Below are 23,099 nucleotides of genomic sequence, written 5' to 3' on the forward strand. Positions count from 1 at the left end.
TAGACGATGGGGACTGCTGGGTCCATCCCATAGCTCAGCTTTCTGCACAGGCAGTCCAGTGAGGATGTCACTGGTACATTTATCAGGTAATACCTGGGTTTTTAAAAGCATTTGGTGCACACAATATGGTCTATACCACATTGTATTGCAATTCCTTTCTCATAGGCCTACCTCTCCATAGGTTATATCCTTGTCAGTCTATCATGAATGCTGCTGCCAGACTCATCTACCTTACTAACTGCTCAGTGTCTGCTACCCCTCTCCACCAATCCCTACATTGGCTTCTGATTGCCCAGCAAATTAAATACTAACAACATCATACAAAACCATTCACAACTCTGCCCCAAGCTGAATCACCAATCTTGTCTGCAAATATCACCCAAATCTTCCCAAGACCTCCTCCTCTCAAGCTCCCTTGTCTCCTCCTCCCATGCTTATCTCCAGGACTTATCCAGAGCCTCTCCCATCCCCTGGAACTCTCTACATCAATCTATCCAGCTATCTCCTACTCTGGCTGCCTTTAGGCGATCCCTGAAAACTCATCAGGGAAGCCTATCACTCCTGCAACTAATCTTTTATCACTTCCATCAGCTCATCCAACAGAGTTATAACCTTTTGTACCACTTGCCACACCCTATTAGATTATAAGCTCTTATGAGCAAGGCCCTCTTAACCATGTTGTATCTTATTGTATTTCAACTGTACTGTCTCCCTTTTTAAATTGTAAAGCGATGCGTAAACTGTTGGTGCTATATAAATCTTGTATAATAGCAATAATAATAATTGTATTAAAGCTATAAGGCAATATTTTTTTAATTAAAGTGTTTATACCCAGTGTTCAGTTTTGACAGGTGTCTACAAAAAAACTGTAATATAATTTTTGATTGGGCTGACCCTGAGATATGTTGTATAATGTCTCTATAGTTATACCATGTAAATACATGAGGGAACAGACAGTGACATGCAGAAGAACATTATGAATAAAACGAATCAAAGTAGAACAAGTTCTGTATACGGTGTAAAACTTGCATTTTAAACAAATTACACTTTAAAGTTTTCACATCTCAGAGTCAGCTAAATTCTGTACTAGTATTGGCCTACATATTATCCTATAATATGCTAGGCAATAAAATAAATTGTATTGTTTTGTAATAACAGAATAGTCAAGTGTCACACTGAATTTCTTTACACAGGCTACAGAATTACATGTAATCGTGTGAAGATGACATCAATGAAAAATATCTAGAGCTTGGCTGGCCCCAAGGGCAAGACAACTGCATCAACTGTCTTAGGCTGCAAAAAGTTTAAGACCAAAGCAGCATCTATGAAAGTTTTAAAGACCAGCGGCCTTCTTTTATTTGCAATATGTACGTCTATACAGTGTATAACCCCAATTGGAATATATTACAGCAGACCCAACAACAATTACAATGTAGTTCAATCATTTTATGATATTTCCAAGTCTACTTAGTGAATTAATTGAATAAAAGGAAGTTTCAATTTTCAGAAAACTTTAATTATGGGGCCCTCTGATGGTCAGTGACATAACCTATACCAAGTCAATGGTCGTGTGATCTCTGCGGTACACTAATGTTTATATAAAGCAGTGTGGGCAGATGTAATTTAGGGTCATGCTGTTTGGCGGTCCCCCGTGCAGGGAAGGTGGGGGACAAGAGGGTAATCAGGTTCCTCTGATGCCTCAGTAGGTGTCATCAAGAAAGCAGCTATCCAATTGGACACTGCTGCCCTGACTGATCTGGTGGCCATCTTTGATGTGGGAAGTGCTTATAATAAACACTGTCCCCTTCGGGTCGGCATGCAGGGAAAGATTCACCGCTGGTAGGACAGTTGGATTAGGATAGGGCCAGGTTCTTGTGGAGGAGGGACAGAGTAGGGATTGTCACTGTGTCTGGAGCAGTAGCCGTCCTGATTAAGGGGCCCCGTTTCCGATCTAATTTCCAGCCGCCTCCACTGTCAGATGCTATTGAGCAATCTACAGTGTGCACCACTACTAGTTGTCTGGTTCATTGTAAGGCCCCGTACACACCATAGAATCCATCCGCAGATAAATCCCAGCAAATGGGTTTCAGTGGATAGATCCTATGGTGTGTACACGCCAGCGGATCTGTTTCCGCGGATATATCTCCCCTGGGATGGATTCCAGCAGATCGAATATTCGCTGACATGCAGAACATATCCATCTGCTGGAGTCCATCCCAACGGATGGATCCGCTGGTCTGTATAGACTCACCGGATCCATCCGTCCGAAGGGATCCCCCGCATGCGTCGTAATGATTCGACGCATGCGTGAAATTCCATATATGACAGCGTTGCACACGTCGCCGCGTCATAATCGCGGCGACGGCGCGACACGTCATCGCCAGAGGATTTCGGCGCGGATTTCAATGCGATGGTGAGTACACTCCATCGCATTAAAATCTGCTGAAATCCTCGAGAGGATTTATCCGCGGAAACGGTCCGCTGGACCGTATCCGCGGATAAATCCTCCCGTGTGTATGGGGACTAAGTGTTCTGGTTCGAGGTGGCTGAGTTTGTGGAGCTTGTGATTCTCTCTCAACATTACCATGTTGAACTATAGGCAAATGTGTTTTTGTTTTTTCATTTTAAATAGAGTAAGGGAGGGTTATAACCCCTGTATTTTCTTCTTGACATTTGTGTCCTATTAGGCAGAGATCTCTTCATTCCCTGTCTCAAAGTCAAAAAAATAAGTGAGAGGAAATCCCTGCAATCAACTTTGAAGTGCAATGGCCTCCCTGATTTGACACTGATTGAATGGCTTGTTCAGGTGTGTCCTCCTATTACATCGTTTTGGTAACTCTAAAGGACACTGTACAAACATTGTAAACAGGACGTGCATTACTGTCAGGATCACCAGGTGACAAAAGTTAAAAAAGGCCTAGTTAGACTTACCGGTGACGGTATTTCTAAGAGCCTTTCAGGACAACCTTGGAGAGAGCGCAGCTCCGCCTCTTCTGTAGGAAACACCCACAGGCTTTAAATCCCTCCTCTTCCACCATGGCTTCAGTTATTGTGTGGCCTCCGGCACTGGAAAACAAAGCACAGAGAACCACAACACCATGATAGATACATACTTTACTTTTTTATATACATTTTAGGGAGGGAAATAGCGGTTGTCCTGAAAGGCTCTTAGAAATACCGTCACCGGTAAGTCTAACTAGGCCTTTCTCAAATCGCCTTTCAGGACAACCTTGGAGAGGATAACCAAGTAACTTACCCTAGGGTGGGACTACTGCCTGCAGTACCTTCCTGCCGAAGGCTTGATCTGCAGCCGACAGCAAGTCCAACCTGTAGTGCCGAATAAAAGTTGAAAAACTGGACCAAGTAGCAGCCTTACAGATCTGATCAGGCGTAGCACCGGCCCTTTCGGCCCAGGAAACTGCGGTTGACCTTGTAGAGTGAGCAGCGATCCCAGAAGGAGGAACTTCTCCTTTTGCTTGATAGGCTTCAGAAATTGCTTGTCTAAGCCACCTACCGAGCGTACTCTTAGAAGCTTTTTCCCCTTTTCGGGAACCGGAGAATACCACAAAAAGAGCGTTTGATTTCCTGAACTCCTTGGTGACGGAAAGGAACTGTAACAGACATCTCCTTACATCCAGTGTATGGAAAGCTTCTTCTCCTGCATTAGCCGGAACTGAGGAAAATGTTGGTAGAATTATTTCTTGCGACCGATGGAAAGTTGAGGCCACTTTCGGTAGGAAGGCTGGATCCGTTTGAAGGACCACTCGGTCTGGCAAAACTCTAAGGAAGGGTTCCTTAATTGCTAGAGCTTGGAGCTCACTGATTCTCCTTGCTGATGTAATGGCAACTAAAAAAATTGTTTTGAGAACTAAACTTTTTAACGATGCACTCTGTAAAGGTTCAAACGGAGCTCCCGTGAGACCTTGCAAAACAATAGATAAGTCCCAACAAGGGAAAACTTTGAGGGCTATCGGTCTATTTCGAGCCAGAGCCCTAAAAAAATCTAGAAATTAAAGTCTCTTTGGATAAAGATCTTTCAAGATAAACTGAGAGAGCCGCTACCTGTGTTTTCAGGGTGCTGGCGGCTAGACCTTTCTCCATTCCTTCATGGAGAAATTCCAGAACTGAAATAGTACTCTTGATTTCGAAATGTTTGGAAGAACACCAAGAGTTAAATTTCTTCCATACTTTGAGGTAGATGGACCTAGTTACCTCTTTTCTACTTGATAGTAGGGTTTTAACTACTTTATCAGAAAGTCCTTTAGATTTTAGAAGGTCTTCTTCAGAAACCAAGCACTTAGATGTAGCCTGCTTGCTTCCGGATGGCACACAGAGCCCTGTGTCAATAGATCCTTCCTGTATGGTAATCTCCAGGGAGGTTTTGAGGCCAGGTTCAAAAGTGTTGCAAACCAAGGCCTTTTTGGCCAAAAAGGAGCGATCAGGAGCAAGTTGGTGTTTTCCTCCCTGAATTTCCTTAGGACCAGAGGAATTAGTGGAAAAGGGGGAAAGGCGTAACACAGCCGGTAATTCCATGGGTGTGCTAGGGCGTCTATCCCCACTGCCTGATCCATTCTGTGAATAGAAAAGAATTCCTGGACCTTCGTATTTTGCTGACTTGAAAACAGGTCCACTTGGGGATGTCCCCATTCCTCCGATATCATATCGAACACCTCCTGGTTCAGACTCCATTCTGCTTCCACCACTCTTTTTCTGCTTAGCAGATCTGCTAGGAGATTTTGTGATCCCTTCAGATGGACTGCCGATAGGGAGGCCACATTTATTTCCGCCCATGACAGAAGTTGATTGGCTAAGTCCATGAGCCCTTTGCTCCTGGTTCCCCCTTGTTTTAACACATAGATCACTGCTGTCGTATTGTCTGACAGAATCTGTACATGATGTCCTTTGACCTCCTGTTGAAAAGCTATCAGACCCAAATGAATGGCTTTCAATTCTCGCCAATTTGACGATTTTTTTGCCTCTATTTTTGACCACGTGCCTTGAGCGGTTTGACCCTCCAGATGGGCTCCCCAACCCCAGGAGCTTGCGTCGGTTGTTAGACGCTTGTCCAGGGGAAAAATCCATGGGAGACCCTTCGTTAGATTGGAAGGGTCCCTCCACCACCATAGTGCTCGTTTCACTTTCGCAGATAGTTTGAAACGTTTTTCGAACGGCACCTGGTGTGACCAGACCTGCAAGATGTTTTTCTGGAGTGGTCTGGAGTGCAGTCTTGCCCACTGGACTGCTGGAATTGTAGCTGTAAGGAGGCCCAGAACTGACATAACTGTTCTGACTGGTACTGAAAGGTTCGTCTGGATCTGACCCACTGCTGAAAATATTTTGTCTATCTTTTCCTGAGGCAGGAACACCTTTTGCACTACTGAGTTTAGGGTGTAGCCTAGAAACCTCATCTCCTGAGAGGGATCTAGATGCGATTTTTCTAAATTCAAAATCCAACCTAGATTTTTGAGATGAGTCTGTGACGTTTGGAGGTTCGTTACAAGCTGATCCCTGGAATCTGCGAAAAATAATAGGTCGTCCAGGTATGGCACGACCGAGATCCCTCTCAGTTTTAGGGGCTCCAGGGCTTCCGCCATAATCTTTGTGAAAACTCTGGGGGAAGATGACAGGCCAAATGGAAGGGCCCTGAATTGGAGGTGCCATACTGATGTTCCCAGATTGATGGCCAGGCGAAGGAATTTTTGGGAAGCTGGTGCTATTGGCACATGTAAATAGGCATCACTTAGGTCCAGGGATGCCATGAAGCAGCCTGGAGACAGCAGTTTTGTGATGGAGTAAATTGTGTCCATACGGAAGTGTTTGTACCGTATTGATCTGTTCAGGATCTTTAGATTCAGAATCAACCGGTATTTGCCTGAAGGTTTTTTTACAAGAAATATATGGGAATAAAACCCCCGACCCTCCTGCTGTTTCGGGACCTGGACAATGACTTCTTGTTGAATCAGATCCTGTAAAAGGTTCGTCATGGCTGAAGCCTTTTCCTGGTCTCTTGGAAGGGCTGTAATGTAAAACCTGCTTGGCGGACACTCCGAGAATTCCAGCTTGTAACCTTGTAAAATGATGTTCTTTACGAAAGGGCTTGTGGATATTTGACTCCACTGAGGGAGAAAGGATGACAATCTTCCCCCTACTGGAGTAGTTTTGTCATTTGTCTTTAGGGGTTTGATCTGGAGGAGATCTGAAGAGAACCCCACCTCTTCCCCTACCCTTTTGAGGAATCCAACGTTTTTTGTTGACATCTTCTCTATTTTTGTAGGGTTGTTGAACAGCACGAAAATTCTTTTTAAACGTCTGTTTCTTCTTGGCTGGGAAAGCCTTCTTTTTATCGGCCGTTCTATCTAAGACTGTTTCCAGGTCTGGCCCAAAAAGAAAATCCCCTGAAAAAGGGATGCCACAAAGTTTAATCTTTGAGGCTGTATCCCCTGACCACGTTTTTAGCCAGACTGCGCGCCTAGCTGAATTGACAAGTGCTGAGGATCTGGCTGCCATTTTAATTGATTCGGCTGATGCATCAGCCATGTACTTAATTGCATTAAGGATTAGAGGAAAGGAGTCTAAAAGGTCTTTCCTATGGGTGCCTGCTTCAATGTGGCCCTTCAGTTTCTCTACCCAGCATTCCAGGTTTCTTGCTACCACCGTGGAAGCCATGGCTGGTTTAAGGCTGGCGGATGCGGAGTCCCAAGCTTTTTTAAGGAGAGCATCTGCTCTTTTGTCCATCGCATCTTTCAAGACCCCCATGTCTTCAAAGGCCAGATCTGTCCTTCTAGAAACCTGTGAAAAGGCAGCATCCACTCTGGGTTTCTTATTCCAAACCTCGGTTTCTTTATTTTCAAAGGGAAATCTTCTCTTAAGAGATTTAGGTAGGAAGGGACCTTTTTCCGGATCTTTCCATTCTTTCTTAACTGTGTCAGATAACACTTTATGAACAGGAAAGACTCTATGTTTGGAGTCATCCATACCCTGGTACATTTTATCATGGACTGATAGTTGTACTCTTTCCTCCTGAATATCAAGGGTAGTGTAGATTGCACCTAAAAGTTCATCCACATCCTCCAGGGATAATTTATATTTAGAGGTTCTGCTTGCATCCTCTTCTTCCTCTTCCTCAGAGTCTACAAGTGAGGGAAGAGTACTTGTCCCCTCATCCCCAGAGTCCACCACTACTGGCCTGGAGGTGGAAGCTCGTGGGCTTGCTGGTGGTTGCTGGGGCTCAGTATGGACCGAACTCTGTACTAGCATGGATTTAACTGAACTAAGTGAGTCCGAAAGTTCCCTGACTGATGAAAATAATTCTTTAATTTGTTGAGAAGATTCCTCTTCAACTAGTTCTTTAATACACGATCTACACATGGCTTTCTGCCAAGAGTCTCTCAGAGGGTTTTTACAGGAAGGACATTTCCTTTGGCTTGGTGGATTTGCTGGTTTAGTTTTACTAGCAGTTTTCTCCTGAAACGAGAAATTAAACTGATTTAAATCAAAGCTCTATTAGCTAAGCAAGGGAAACCACCACCGTGCTAATACCACCACCAGAGTGAAAAATGTCCCTTTTAAGAAGAAAGATAGAACATAGCAACCACCAGAGTTTCTGCTAGATGGCCCAGCACAAGCTTCCATCAGAGCAGAGCAGGCTCCCATAGGGAGGAAACAACAAAAACACAACAATAGTAAGCCCATAAGGATCAGAATAAAGGCACCATTGTACCCCTCTTACCTGGGCCTGACCGGTGCTGACGGCGCCTGCATCCGCCATCGCTGTAACTCTTTCCTCCATTGCAGAGAGACAGCTGTAGAGGAAAACGCTGGGTTTTTGAGTTTCCCGGGCTCCGCGTCATCAATAGGAGCCGGAAACGGAAGCGCCGGTCAGAGAACCCGCCCTCTAGTCCCTGCGTTCCAGGCGCCAGGAGCCACAAGCGCCACGCCTCCACAGGAAACGCTGCGTCGCCGGCGTGACGTCACCCGCCAGACCGGGACCCGGAACCGACATGCAGGACATGTTTCTTTGAAAGAAACGGTACCTGCCCGACCACCGGGGCCAAAACCTGCGGACTCCGGGCACCAGACGCAGCATCCCCCATGGATCCCAAAGCTCCCGTGAGCAGGCGAGACCAGAGGACTCCGGAGCATCCCCCCTTAAAGGTACAGTGGGGGAGCTGGGATGGTTAGTCACAGCCTTTAAAAAAAGGAAAAACAAATGAGGGAAAAGCCTGTCTCCAGCCTTGGAGAGAACGCAGCTCCCTGGCTCCAACCTGATGCTTCCACCATGGCGGAGGAAACACAATAACTGAAGCCATGGTGGAAGAGGAGGGATTTAAAGCCTGTGGGTGTTTCCTACAGAAGAGGCGGAGCTGCGCTCTCTCCAAGGTTGTCCTGAAAGGCGATTTGAGAAAGTAAAACTATTGTATCCACCACATCTAGGGTGAGCTTACACACCCCATGCTAAGTCAGAGTTATAACTCTCTAATCAATTAGGAGTATTAATGGGGTGTGTCGAACATTTGTAGAAAGCACTGTTTCCACAAGGGTCCTTCTCTACCATATGCTGGCAGGGGACAGACTTTTCTACTCAGGATGTCACTACTTTAGAATTAAAATTAACTGTAAGACCTTGCACACCTTCTGTTTTGATGCACTTGGAAAGTATTTAGTTGAAAGTTAGATAGGGCTTCAACAACTCCTCCAGTCAGTGAATGAAGCAACTAAACTTCATTATTAGAAAAGTAATAATGAATGGGACTCTGCTTAGATTATCTAGTGAGATGTCCCAACCCCTGCCACTTATAACTGCAGCATTAAACTAACAGGAAATATTATTATAGAGCCGGTACCTCTGGATGTCAGATGCCAGGAAGATTTGCTCAAAGTACAGCCAATTTCTTTGGCACATCATCCACTCCTCCATGGTACGGGAAAAGAGGTTAAGTTTTCTGTCCCATTCATCAACAATGTTCTGAAAGACATATAAATTAAAATATTATTTTAAGGAGAACTAATGTCCAAAAACCAAAAACTGCTGGGTGGTAGAGTTTTTATTTGGCAGAAAAGACTTTGCATGTTCTTCTTTAACATGCTCTCAGCGTTTTTTTATTTTATTATGTGTACACTCTGGGGAGATTATAAAATAATGGGCTGGAAAACTACATGGGGCGAATGGGGCAAATGAGATTTGAAGCTAGCAGAATGTACTCCAGAGATAAAACTATAATTCTGCCTCTTTATACATCTTATGTTTGACCACATCTGGAGTATGCCGTTCAGCTCTGGTCGCCAATCTTCTGGAGGGAGGTATGGGAACTGGAGAGACTCCAGAGAAGGGCAAACTAAGTTAACAATGGGACTGGAGGACCTCAGCTACGAGAAAAGACTACAATTCTCTCTGAAGAAGAGACGGTTGAGAGGTAATATGATAGCGATATATACTGTAAATACCTCAATGGAAATTCTGGCATAGGGAATGTTTATTTAGTTTATTTAGTCTCAGGAAGTGTAAGAAGATATGGGGGCCACTCAATAAAATTGGAGGAGAAGTGGTTTATCCTTAAACTGCATAGGGGATTTTTCACTATCAGGGTGGCAAGGCTATGGAATTCATTTCCACAATTTGTGGTGTCAGCGGGAAGTATTGATAGTTTAAAAAAAAACAACTCTCAGATGAGTATCTTAGCAAACACAGTATACAGGGATATGGGAAATTATTTTTGACATGAACACACACACACAGGTTCAACTGGATGGACTGATGTCTTTATTCAACCTTACCAAGTATGTAACTATATCTACTGTTAAAGAAGGAAATGGTTTGGTCATGTTACCAGAACAGCAAGTCATAGTAGTTATGGTTGGTAACCATTGCCAACTAAAAATCAGTAGAGGTATACCCAAAACTTTATTTATTTTGTTGTCTTTAAATTGACTAGAAAAGGGTTAAAACATCTTTCAATTTACTTTTTGCAGTCTGGGTCTCCTATGGGAGAGACTTCCTACCCTGGAGACAATACAGGAAGTTAAAGGAAATCTTCACAAAGAAGGAAGTACTCCTCTTAGACAGTTGTCACCCAAACGGCTGTCCTCAATAGAAGACTTTCCCTCACCCCTGTAAAATTTTGGATTTTCCATCACCTTTCAAACCAGTAACAATGATCACAAGACAAACAGAGGGGTGAATCTCTCTAATGGGGACAGAGACATAAGAAAAATCTCTGGCAAAAGGTTACAACCCTTCTAAACTGTATTCAACACTAAAAATATTCTAACCTTTTACTCTTCTTTTATAATGTATTTATTGATTTATTTAGCTGTTGTTTTTCCTCTTCTTTTTCCATCCTTTCAACCTGTGACATTATTCTTAATTTACCTTATTACCCAACCTAAAGGCATGCCATTATATAATGGTCAGCTAAATTTTTTCAAAAATAGGTTTAGTAAGCAATATTCAGATCCCAAAGTTGAGGGGTGAAAACCGTATGTCTCAATCACAATTTTATACTGATTATTGAATATACAACTTTGTAATCAGATTCAGAAGTCAATAATTGGACCACAGAGGTAAAAGATAAAACTGATGTTAGTATCAAAGGGCCAGATTCACAGAAGAGATACGCCGGAGTATCTACTGATACTCCGGCGTATTTTCAAATTTGCCGCGTCGTATCTTAATTTGTGATTCACAAACAAAATACGACGGCTTTTGGCTAAGATCCGACAGGCTTACGGCTTCGTACGCCTTCGGATCTTAGGCTGCAATACTTCGGCCGCCGCTGGGTGGAGTTCGCGTCGTTTTCCAGCGTCGGGTATGCAAATGCGCTTTTACGGCGATCCACAAAGGTTTTCGCATTCGTTACGTCGTCGCTAGTAATTTTTTCCCGTCGCAAAGTTAAGCATGCTTTTACATGGCTTAACTTTAGACGAGCCATGGTAAAGTATGGCTGTTGTTCCCGCGTCGAACTTAAAAAAATTTTTTTTTGCTAAAGACGTCCGGGAATACGAAAGTACGTTACGCACGTCACCATTCAAAAAAATGACGTCACTTCACGCAAAGCACGGCGGGAATTTCAAAACGGAGCATGCGCAGTACGTCCGTGCGGGAGCGCGCCTAATTTAAATGGTACACGCCCCATTTGAATTAGGCGGGCTTGCGCCGGACGTCTTTACGTTACTCCGCCGCAAGTTTATACTCAAGTGCTTTGTGAATCAGGCACTTACGAGGAAAACTTGCGGCGGTGTAACTTAAAGACGATACGTTACGCCGCCGCAGTTTATTCTGAATCTGGCCCAAAATGTCTAATAAATACTGAATATATAACACCTTGCTGTCATAACAAAAATTGTGCCATTTTTTAATGAAAGAAAGGGCTGGGACAGCCGCACTCCAAAATTTGGAGTGCGGCTGTCCCAGCCCTTTCTTTCATTCAAACCTGCATTCTGATTGCATTGCCTGCACCCTAGGTTCGGATTCTAGGAGTTTGATTCTCTGGTTCTCTTTAGCGGTTACCTCTTTTCTCAAAAATTGTGCCATTTTATCATATATATTCCGTTATATTTTATACAATGTCTATTAATTGTATATGTTATACATTACACCTTATAAAAAAAAAAAAATCTAATTCAATTTATTTTTTAGATACATTTCAAAAGTTATGCTTACTTTGCCCACCTTCCCCCACCAGTGACCTTTTTACATATTCGGGTCTGTAAGGGGTTCAAACCATTTTGTGCACAGCAGAAGTTTATGTTCTCAACATAAAAACTCATGTTTATATTTTGTGTTTTCAGCAGTGCTACCGACACCATAGTAAGTTATGCTCTTATTAAAATGCAGTAGTAGTTTCGCCCCTCTTTCACCACTTCTAATTTTGTTCATTGTTGCTCAGGCAGGCTTGCAATTCCCCAAAAACTCATATGCCGAGTTGCTATTATTATAATATAATTTTAATGTTTTACATTAAAAGACTCATTAATTGTAAATGAGTCCCAAAATAGTTGCGCAGGTATAATGAACACACAGAACACTTTTCAAAATTTTTGCTGTATATGTCACCTTTTACTGTACAGAATAATTTTGGGTTCTGTAAATGTTACAAGCCAGAACTAGGCAACAAAAATATATATGTATATATATATATATATATATATATATATATTAGGGCTGTTACTGATCAAAATTTTTCTGTTTGATTAATCGTTTTTTTTAATCGATTAATCGACTAATTTCGATCAATTATAACGCACATACAGATCCAACTACTTTTAGCTGATCTCCTTACAGGCTGATTCCCAGTGCAGCTACCAACCACTGGAAAAATGGATAGCAGGATACAAAAAACACACAAAGGCAGCGCTCGATGGGAATAGCATTAAAACTTTTATAGTCTTCAAGTAGGTAACCAAGTAAATATTGCACTGGAGATAAAATAGATGTAGCTACATAAACTGTAAAAATGGTGCGAGTAATACCAAACGGTACCAAAAGCAGTCATAAAAACATGTAGCTAAGTATGATACTGGTGTAAAAATGTGTACAACGATACCACTGCTGAATCCAGATGAGGAGAGGTTAAAATCAGTCCGTCGGCATGTAGATGTCCCATGAAGGGAACTATCACAACTCCCAGTGGATGGTTGTAGAATCCCAGGTTGATAGAGGGAAGTGATAGAGGGAAGTGATAGAGGGAAGTGTAACAGCCCTTGCGTGTGGCAGATAGTAAGGTCCCGCCGGCATGCAGATATGAAGGCACAGCAAAGGAGCCCTTCAGATGGACACGGCAAGCCCCGCCGGTGTCCGTGACGTTACTGGATCTCCGACGGAACTCCCTGAAGGCCCAGAAGCCGGCGGAGAGGTGAGTACCAATCAAAAGAATTTTAATCGATCAAAAAGATTTTGATCGATCAAAAAAATTAAAGATTAATCGATTAATTAAAAGTTAATTTGCACAGCCCTAATTATATATATATATATATATATATATATATATATATATATATATATATATATATATATATAGTAAAAAAGACATTTAAACAAAAACCCCCACTAAAAGCTATTGATATGAAAGTCCATAAACCAATATCAGGTAATTTGTTCACCAGCAATTGGAAGCACAATCTCTACACCTAAATTCCTGAATCTCAATATGGAACCACAGCGTGGAATAGGAATCCTCAGAAGCCGTTACAAGCCGCCAATCCACAAATCATATGCAAGTAAAAGTAAAAACCTACTTACACACATCAGTGCGAATCAGGCAAGTAAAAACAAATGCCGGCCGGCATACACAGGAGCCATTCCTCCTAACGTAGAATGTGTGTAAGCAGATTTTTACTTTTCTATTAAACCCGTTTTATACATTATGCGCTTTGATCTGGTCTCCTTTATTGCATATGATTTGTGGATTGGCGGCTTGTAACGGCTTCTGAGGATTCCTATTCCGCGCTGTGGTTCCATATCCTTTGATCCATCCCGCTGTGGATTCCGTCTATGGCTGACACTTATTTGTGATTTGGATCCTAATCCTACGCTGTGACTCCATAACCCCGGTGCCTTCCTGCTGTGGATTTCGTATATTGCTGATATATATTTGCCATCTGGTAAGCTGCAGTCCATGTGGTGGTGGTTCACAAGGCTAACTAGTGCACCAGGGTGTTGTCTGTCCTGAATTTATCAATTACATTGGACATTATCTTATATGGACTTGGTTGTTCACAATTTATGTTGGCGCAGTCTTTTTCCCTCAACACCTGTTTCTTTTAACAAGGAAAAATAATATAAATACATTTTGGGGTTTATCACCCCAAAAATGTCAACAAGAAAGGTTACCTTGATTGGTCCACAGTAACGAGAGCCCTTCACAGTGGTGAGAATAACCTGACTTTCCTCTAATTGAGTCATAATATCCTCTGCAGAGGCAATAATCAGGATTTCGGACAGTTCAGACTGGTGCACCGCTAGCTTGAATTCAGTTTTATTCCAGAGCGTGACAATTTTATTTAACATCCCCTCCAGGGTGGCTTCATTTGTTGCTGTTGTGGAAATTTCAATTATTTTATCTTTATGCTGAAATATCTAAATTGCAAAGAAAAAAAAAACAGAACACAATCAGGAAATATAATCATAAATAAGTTTCTTAAAAGATACTTTTGGGAATAAAAAAAAAAAAAAATCATACTCACCGGGAATATAAAAAAATTAACAATCATACTCACCTAGATGGCTGCTGCAGTGATCCCATCTGCCGTTGTCCCTCGTTGGCTGTACACCATGAACTGAGCGATCGAAGACCACTGCTCAGTGCTCAGGTCATTTAACACTGGCAGGGTCACCTAAAATAATCAGCTTTATATTATGTAAGACCTTTATCCCAAAAGAAAAAAAAATATTTTCTGTAACTGGTTATAAAATATTAGCTGGAGTTTGGCTTTAATTTGTTAGTGTATTTAAATCTGTTAGTACTTCTAAAACTCCCCCCCCCCCCAGACTGACAATGCTGATGTCCAAATCTGCCCCCTGTTCTCCTTCATCCAGAGTGGCACCTGTGTAATACAGGAGCGGTGTTACTGGACAGATCAAGAGGTAAAGACAGAGGGGGGAAAAATCCTAAAATAAGGTAACTGAGGCAGCCACCACATCCAATGATTGGTAAGCTGCAATATATTACATTTTGGGGTTTAATACCACTTTAAAATGCATAAAACCAGTTTACAGGACTTTTCAATACTTCTACATGTCATCATCCCTGAAAGATGCAACAAGGAGTAAAAAAGGAGGGCAAACAGGACTTTGAGGGCACAACATATACTGAAATTTACAACAATGTGTAAGAATTCCAAGAAAAGATTTACTTAGCAAAAAAATATATATAAAAAACGTTCACAAGGAAGGCACGTGGCTGACATTTTGTATTAGTACCCTTATTTACAAAAGTATCAAACAAACACTCTTTTGTTCACATGGAGTCAAAATACAGACAGATCTTGCCATGAATTAGACATATTCACATGGATACATCCAACAGATTTTGACAACAATCTACCTCAAAGGATAGAGTTATATAGAGGCATAGGTGTGCGCATAGGGTGTGCCGGGTGTGCCTGGGCACACCCTAATCACCATGTACATTAGCATTATCCAGGGGTGGCATCAGGTGGGTGGTAGGGGGTGCCAGTGGCTAGTGTAAATGCCCCCATTATATTAAAGGCTAGGTTCAACCTTAGGAACACATTACATCTGTATTTAGGGTGTAATATAATATAGTTTCAATCAACTGTCTTCCACCACCAAAGCCTCCTCCCTGTGACTGCAGGTGGCATTCATGTGTGTTTAAACTTTGGGGTGCACACCCTAATGCAATAGGCTGCCCACTTAAAATGTTACTAAACCCACAACAGTAAAATCAGTCTGTTTATGCAGTAAAGAAGGGGTCCGCAACCTTTTTCCACTTAAGGGGCAGATTTAATGTATGTGAATGCATGGAGGGCCGCAATCACCTGCTAATAAATGAAGATAACATTACACAGCGCCGGCGCCTCTGGCCCCCTTTACATTACACAGCCCTCGCACCTCTGGACCCCTTTACATTACACAGCCCTCGCACCTCTGGCCCCCTTTACATTAAACAGCCCCTACCTCTGGGCCCCTTTACATTACACAGCCACCGTGCCTCTGGACCCCTTTACATTACACAGCCCCCATACCTCTGGACCCCTTTACATTACACAGCCCCCAGCATATTACATAGCCCCCTGCACATCACACAGCCCTCTGCACATCAAACAGCCCCCCTGCATATTACACAGCCTCCCTGCTGTGTAAGCACAGGGTTGGGCGATTTGATATTTATTATTTGTTTTATTTCTTTATTTATTTATTTACTGTGTCCCTTTGGATAAAAAATTCTGATTACTTACTGTAAACATCCCTTGTGACAGTAATAGGCAGTGACAGGTACTCTTTATGGAGGGATCAGGGGTCTAGAAGACCCTGAATCCTTCCTTTGCACTTAAAAGCATCCAAAACTCCAAGTTTGGCTGTTTTGAATACTGTATTTTTTTTTTTGTTGCCTTTATGTATTCTGTAAACCGGATGTCATGACATCGCTTCCAGGTATTTCTAGATCCAAGATCCGATTGAAGCCTATTCCGGCTTTATTTGGGTCTCTGGCCAGCCGGTGGGACTGGAGAGCCCGGGCGAGTGGCGGAAGGAGGTGGGGGGGCTTCTTAGTTGCATCGGTTATGCCAAGAATGCCAACCGCCAGCTCTGAAGGGGTTGAAATGTCCACGGGCCAGATTCACGTGAATTTATCACGTGCACTGACGGGCCAGACATTTAGCGGTGGCGGGCTGGGTGCGGCCCGGGGGGTAGGTTACCGACCCCTGCAGTAAAGCATGCTTGTTATACTCACTGTGGAACCTAAGGGGTTAATCCTTTGCATTGTGTAAAATGGCTGCTTGATCCTGTATGCACAGATCCTCCCCTTCTTTCACTGAATACAGAATGAATAAGACAGAGCCTTTGGAGTCAGGCTGCACATGCTCTGTTTGGTGTGTATTGCTAAAGAGTTTTTTTGTAATCTTGGGAGGGTGCATATGATCAGTACAGGGCTATTCAGCACTGCCGAGACAGAAGGTCAGGGGTCCTGGATCCTGATAGGACAGCTCAGTGCAGTATGATAACTCCTCCTACAAGGTTTACTAGGAACTGATAGAAGCCACAAGGCTGCTATATACTGCTGATGAGAAAAGGTATTCAGCAGTTTATATTTACAAAAATAATTGCATTTCCATGTTCTGTGTACTGTGGGAGACCAGATATAGTGAATACAGGGTCCAGGGATTAGTAACACTTTTAAAGAATTCCCTCCAGTTAGCGTCTAGGCCAGTAGCGAACAGTAGGGATGAGCCGCACACCCCCCGGTTCGGTTCACACCAGAACAAGCAAACAGACAAAATATTTGTGCGAACACTGGTAAAGTCAATGGGACACGAACGTGAAAAATTTAAAGTGCTAATTTTAAAGGCTTATATGCAAGTTATTGCCATAAAAAGTGTTTGGGGACCTGGGTCCTGCCCCAGGGGACATGTATCAATGCAAAAAAAAAGTGAAACAATAAAAAGGAAAAATATCGTGCCTGGGGGGGTCCCCTTATGCCGCGTACACACGGTCGTTTTTTGTCTTGTAAAAAAACATTGTTTTTTCTCATGAAAAAAAAAAAAAGTTTTTCAAACTTAATTTTGAAAAATGACGTTGCCTACACACCATCGTTTTTTCAAAATGCTCTAGCAAAGCGTGGTTACGTTCAGCACGTACGTTCCATTCAAGCTCGCGTCATAACTTGCTTTTGAGCATGCGCGGGTTTAAAAACTTTGTTTTAAACGTCGTTTTAGCCCACACACGATCATTTTTTATGACACAAAAAACAAAGTTTTGAAAATCGACATGAAAAATTGAAGAATGTTCGAATTTTTTTTTTTGTCGTTTTTCAGAAGACATAAAACGACGTTTTCCCTACACACGGTCATTTTAAATGAAGTTTTTAAAAAAAAAAAAATTTCATCACAAAAAACGACCGTGTGTACGCGGCATGAGTGTGCCTGTAAAGTGGTGCATTTTTCCCATGTTTATAACAGTACCGCAGAAAAATTACATTTCCAAAGGAAAACAATTAATTTAAAATTGCTTGCGGTTTTAATGTATTGCCAGAAACCAGTAATATACATAAAAAAATTATTGAAAAAAACAGCAACATTTAAAAAAAATGGCGTGGTGGTCCCCCCCAAAATCCATATCAGGTTCTTCCAGAAGTGCATTTGTGAGGTCAAGCACTGATGTTGGATGAGAAGGCCCGGCTTGTAGTCTCCGCTATAATTCATCCCAAAGGTGTTCTATCGGGTTGAGGTCAGGACTCTGGGCAGGCCAGTCAAGTTCCTCTACCCCAAACTTGATCATCCATGTCTTTATGGACCTTGCTTTGTGCACTGGTCCAAATCATTTAGTGGAGGGGAGATTATGCTGTGGGGTTGTTTTTCAGGGCTTGGGCTTGGCCCCTTTGTTCCAGTGAAGGGAACTATTAAGGTGTCAGCATACCAAGACAATTTCATGTTCCCAACTTTGTGGGAACAGTTTGTAGATGGCCTCTTCTTTTTCCAACATGACTGCGCACCAGTGCACAAAGCAAGGTCCATAAAGACATGAATAAGCAAGCTTGGGGTAGAGGAGCTTGGCTGGCCTGCACAGAGTCCTGACCTCAACCTAGTAGAACACCTTTGGGATGAATAAGAGTGGAGACTACGAGCCAGGCCTTCTCATCCAACATCAGTGCCTGACCTCACAAATGCACTTCTGGAAGAATGGTCAAACATTCCCATAGATACACTCCTAAACCTTGTGTACAGCCTTTCCAGAAGAGTTGAAGCTGTCATAGCTGCAAAGTGTGTGCCAACTCAATATTGAACCCTACAGACTTATGCCGCGTACACACGATCACTTTTTGTGATGAAAATTTTTTTTATTTTTCATCATGAAAAAAAACGACATTTTTCCAACTTCATCATTAAAAATGATGTTGCCCACACACCATCGTTTTTGAAAAATTATGAACAAAGCGACGGCACTCTAAAGGGGAAGTTCTATTCGCCTTGAGGCTGCTTTTAGCTGGTTACTTGTTAGTAAAAGACGATTTGTGCTTTTTTGTCTGTTACAGCGTGATGAATGTGCTTACTCCATTATGAATGGTAGTTTTACCTCCCGTCTCATAACATAGCTTCTGGGCATGTGCGGGTTTAAAACGTCATTTTTGCCCACACACGATCATTTTTTACGACACAAAAAATTACATTTAAAAAAAACGACATAAAAAATGTAAGGTTTTTTTTTGGTAGTTTTTCAGAAGACAAAAAATGATGTTTTGCCCACACACAATGATTTTAAATGACGTTTTTAAAAATGACATTTTTTTTTCATCACAAAAAGTGATCGTGTGTACGGGGTATAAGACCAGGATGCCATTAAAGTTCAAATGTGTGTGTGTAAAGGCAGGTGTCCCAATACTTTTGACAATTTTGTATATCTAGTATAAGTCTAATATGAAATCCTTAGTCCTGCTGAGTGGAAAACCACTGTGTGTTTGTCTAGCATAGCTTGAATTAAATAATTAATCTGCAGGTCACAGAAACCAATTTAGGTTTTATGGCCCAAGGCAGGACAGCTTTTAAATCCAGATCTAGTTTCCCAAAATATATAATTAAAATCCAACTTTTTTTATTGCTCAAATATTTTTGCATGTTTTCCTATGTAATGATTTTGCTAACTGGCACATACAAAACGCGAATCTCTAATTTTGCCTCATGTTAATGGATAAATATAGACAGTTTATCCACCAAGCAGGAAATTAGCAATCAGACAAATAATTCTGTGGCAAACTGTAAAAACAGCGAGATAATGAGAACTTCTACATTTTTATTTTATTAATATAATTTATTTCCCCAGGGAAAGATTATCTCAGCTCAAGGGGCGTTGCTGTCCAGGTACATAATTCCATATTTGTATTTTCTAAAAATCTCAGAGTTGGAACACTTTTTGCTCAAATACAGTAATTTAGTTAGATTACACTTACTCTAAATTCCAGAAGATTTCCCAAGGTGAAATTCTTGTCTCTCGTAATCATTCGACCAATAGTGAAATGTATGGCATCCCAATGTCGAGCTTGGAGACACGGATTCCTTAGTGCCACCACAATGGGTAAACTTTGTTTAAAGTCCAAGATGGATTGCTTCAGGCTGATCACAACATCATTGGGCGGTAATCCTAAAAAGGGTTCAAAGATTGGTTTCAGCTGGTTTTAGAAGAAATTTGGCTCCAACATATCCTACTTATCAAGGTAAGAACATACAAGAGCTGTGAATGTAAACCCATGCAGTAAAAATTTTTATAATCTTTCCTGTTCAAAACTTTTAGTTGGAGATTTTGAGTACAGCATAAAATATTTTAGAAGCTTTAACATCCATTATTTTTATAGCTGCAGTTTTCATTAAAATAATATCTACCATGTTTCACAGAAAATAAGCCCGGGTCTTATATTAATTTTGGCAACAAAAGACACAGGGGCAGATTCAGGTACCTGCGCGCTTAGTTACAGCGGCGCAGCGTATTGTATTTACGCTACGCCGACGCAACTTACAGGAGCAAGTGCAGTATTCACAAAGCACTTGCTCCGTAAGTTGCGGCAGCGTAAATGGGGCCAGCGTAAGCCCGCGTAATTCAAATGTGGGGGCGTGTTTTATGCTAATGTGTGATGACCTGTCGTGTTTTACGAACGGCGCATGCGCGTCCGTGTACATATCCCAGTGTGCATTGCTCTCAAGTATGCCGCAACAACGTATTGGTTTCGACGTGAACGTAAATTACGTCCAGCCCTATTCGCAAACGCCTTACACAAACTACGTAAAAAATTCAAATTTCGAAGCGGGAACGACGTCCATACTTAACATTGGCTGCGCCTCCTAATAGCAGGAGCAACGTTACGCCGAAAAAGCCTTACGCAAACGACGTAAAAAACTACCGCCGGGCGCACGTACGTTCGTGAATCGACGTAACTAGGTAATTTGCATATTCTACGGCGAAAACAACGGAAGCGCCCCTAGCGGTCAACATAATATTGCACACAATTATACTCCGCCGCATTCAAGTTACGTCGGCGGAGGAAGCCTATTTTTTAAGCGTATCTGCCTTTGAGAATCGGCGTAATGATACGCCGGCGCAGATTTCAAATTACGGCGGCGTATCTCCAGATAAAAGCTACCTGAATCTGCCCCACAGTAGGGCTTATTTTTGGGGTAGGTCTTACCATGTAATGTGCTGTCTTCTCTCCCCCTCTCTCTCCCTGCCTGAAAGGAATCCCCAGTGTGAACTGAGTTAAAATCAGGGCTTTTTTTCAGGGGGAACCTGGGGGAACTTTTCCACCACCTCTAGCTCGGACCCTTTGGTGCCTGCTCACCACAATCACATGTAAACACAGAAGTCTGGTTTCTGTGTTTACAAGTCACAGCTCTGCACTCTGTGTGTAACCCCCTGAACTCTGCATTCTGTATGTAATGCAATCCTGGTATTTAATGCCCCTTTAAGACCCTTCTACTGTTTTTGAAATCTGAACGGGGTCGTGGTTGAGTTCCTGCACCTATTTTCTGAGAAAAAAAGCTCTGGTTAAAATGCTTGTAAAATCCTATAATCCACTCTATTACAGTAGTATATAATGTACAATGTGTGTTTCTGTAATATAATTGTGCCAAATACCTTTGTTATAGCGCTGCTCTGCACTTCTGTGACCCGCTGGAGCTCTCTTCCCCACAATTATATTACAGAAACACACACATTGTACATTATATACTACTGTAATAGATTTTTAAACTAGGGCTTAATTTTGGTGTAGGGCTTATATTGCAGCCTTCCTGGAAAATAACGCTAGGTCTTATTTTCGGGATAGGTCTTATTTTCAGGGAAACACAGTAGCAACCCTGCCATGAAGGTCTTTGTATAGGTGCTTTTTCTTATAAGATGCCAATGCTCTGACCCTGTCTCCTAATTGCCAGCCTGTCACAAACACCCTTGATGGAGACTAAAGTCTAGTACACAGGGGCCAAATTTTTGGGCGAAATCGGCTGGTTCAATAAAACTTTTGGGCCGTGTGTATGGCAGCCAGACCGACTGAAGTCGACTGTTCAACCGGCTTCTGCCAAACCAGTATGCTGTAAAAACCAGCAGCTGACCGGCGACCGATCAGCACTCTCAGCCAAAAGCTTACAATCTACAAAGAGATGTAAAGGAAATTTGTCAGCAAAAATTGTGATAGGCTGTTTAAACAGAGCATTTGATGAAAAAATACAGCAGCAGAGGTTACCTTCAGTGAAAATTGAAAGAAAAAAATTATCAGTAGATACAGAGAGTAGGACAACTTAATTAGTATACAAGTCTTTGATTTCAATGTGAATTTCAAATCCCCCGCCCCCTTACACCTTGTGTGCCAATAGGGAAGACCTGAGGATGAGGTGCCTAAAAGCTTAAAATTTTAAGATAAAGTCAAGCTTTCCATATAACTTCATATATCTGTATAATTGGACCCACTCATTGCTCTGATAATCAATTTTTGATTCTATTCATGATAAGCACAGCTTGCATTCTTTAGGTTTGTGGAAATTGTACTTTAAAATCCATTTACACTTGTGCAACTTGTCACACAACTTTGGACATCAAAGTTGCATGACAAGACTTACCCCATGTTTTCCAATGATAACCATTCAGTCGTAGCGACTTCAAAGTAGTTCATGCACTACTTTGGTCCGACTTTCATGCAACTTGAGGGCCATAGAATTGAATTTCAGAAAAGAGAAAAATGTGGGACTTTATATGAGGCCTCTGAAATGTGAATCAGGAGTGCCTCCATCCCGGGTTTTGCACAGCAAAAAGAAAAGGAGAGGATTTTGGGAGATGTTTACATATGTGGATATATTGTCAATGCATTTATACTGTATTTTATTATATGAAATCCAACCAATATGGCTGAAAGTATATGATGCAATCTGTGCTAATTGAGGTACTGTATGGAATGATATACCGTATCTACTCGAGTATAAGCCGAGTTTTTCAGCCCTTTTATTTAGCTGAAAATGCCCCCCCTCGGCTCATACTCGAGTCAGTGCCACACTTTCTGTTCTCTGGTGTCTCCGGGCCGCTCCGGTGTGTGCAGGTTTTCTAGGGGCCGATCCAAGTGCCGCCTCTCCTCTCCCTCCCTCCGCTTTTTTAATCACACACAGCAGTATATGTCTCGCGCTGTGTCACGGAGCTGGAGTGTGAATTGAACTGTTAGGCAGCCGTCCACTCTCTGTAAAAAAGCCCCGCCTCCTAGATCGTGATAGATGAAACACTGATTCAATGAATCAGTGTTCCGTCTATCAAGATCTAGGAGGCGCACACACCGGCTGCCAAACAGTTCAGACTCCAGCTCCGTGACACAGCACGAGATATACCGGTATAATGCTGTGTGTGATTAACATGCCCTCACTATGGGTACTTTTTGTGATACATGTAAAACTAATATGCA

The 23,099-nt window shown here is 42.2% G+C and overlaps 1 protein-coding gene across 1 annotated transcript in view; it reads right to left on the reverse strand.

Moving 5' to 3' along the window:
• Window positions 1-23,099, reverse strand: part of DNAH14 (dynein axonemal heavy chain 14) — a 340,790-nt gene that overhangs the window by 201,553 nt on the left and 116,138 nt on the right. Inside the window, 3 exon segments of the mRNA XM_040347836.1 lie at window positions 8,844-8,965; window positions 13,829-14,074; window positions 19,620-19,810. Coding sequence (XP_040203770.1) covers window positions 8,844-8,965; window positions 13,829-14,074; window positions 19,620-19,810 — 559 coding nt within the window.

This window comes from Rana temporaria, chromosome 4, assembly GCF_905171775.1.
Source record: "Rana temporaria chromosome 4, aRanTem1.1, whole genome shotgun sequence".
In the NCBI taxonomy this organism is placed as follows: Eukaryota; Metazoa; Chordata; class Amphibia; order Anura; family Ranidae; genus Rana; species Rana temporaria.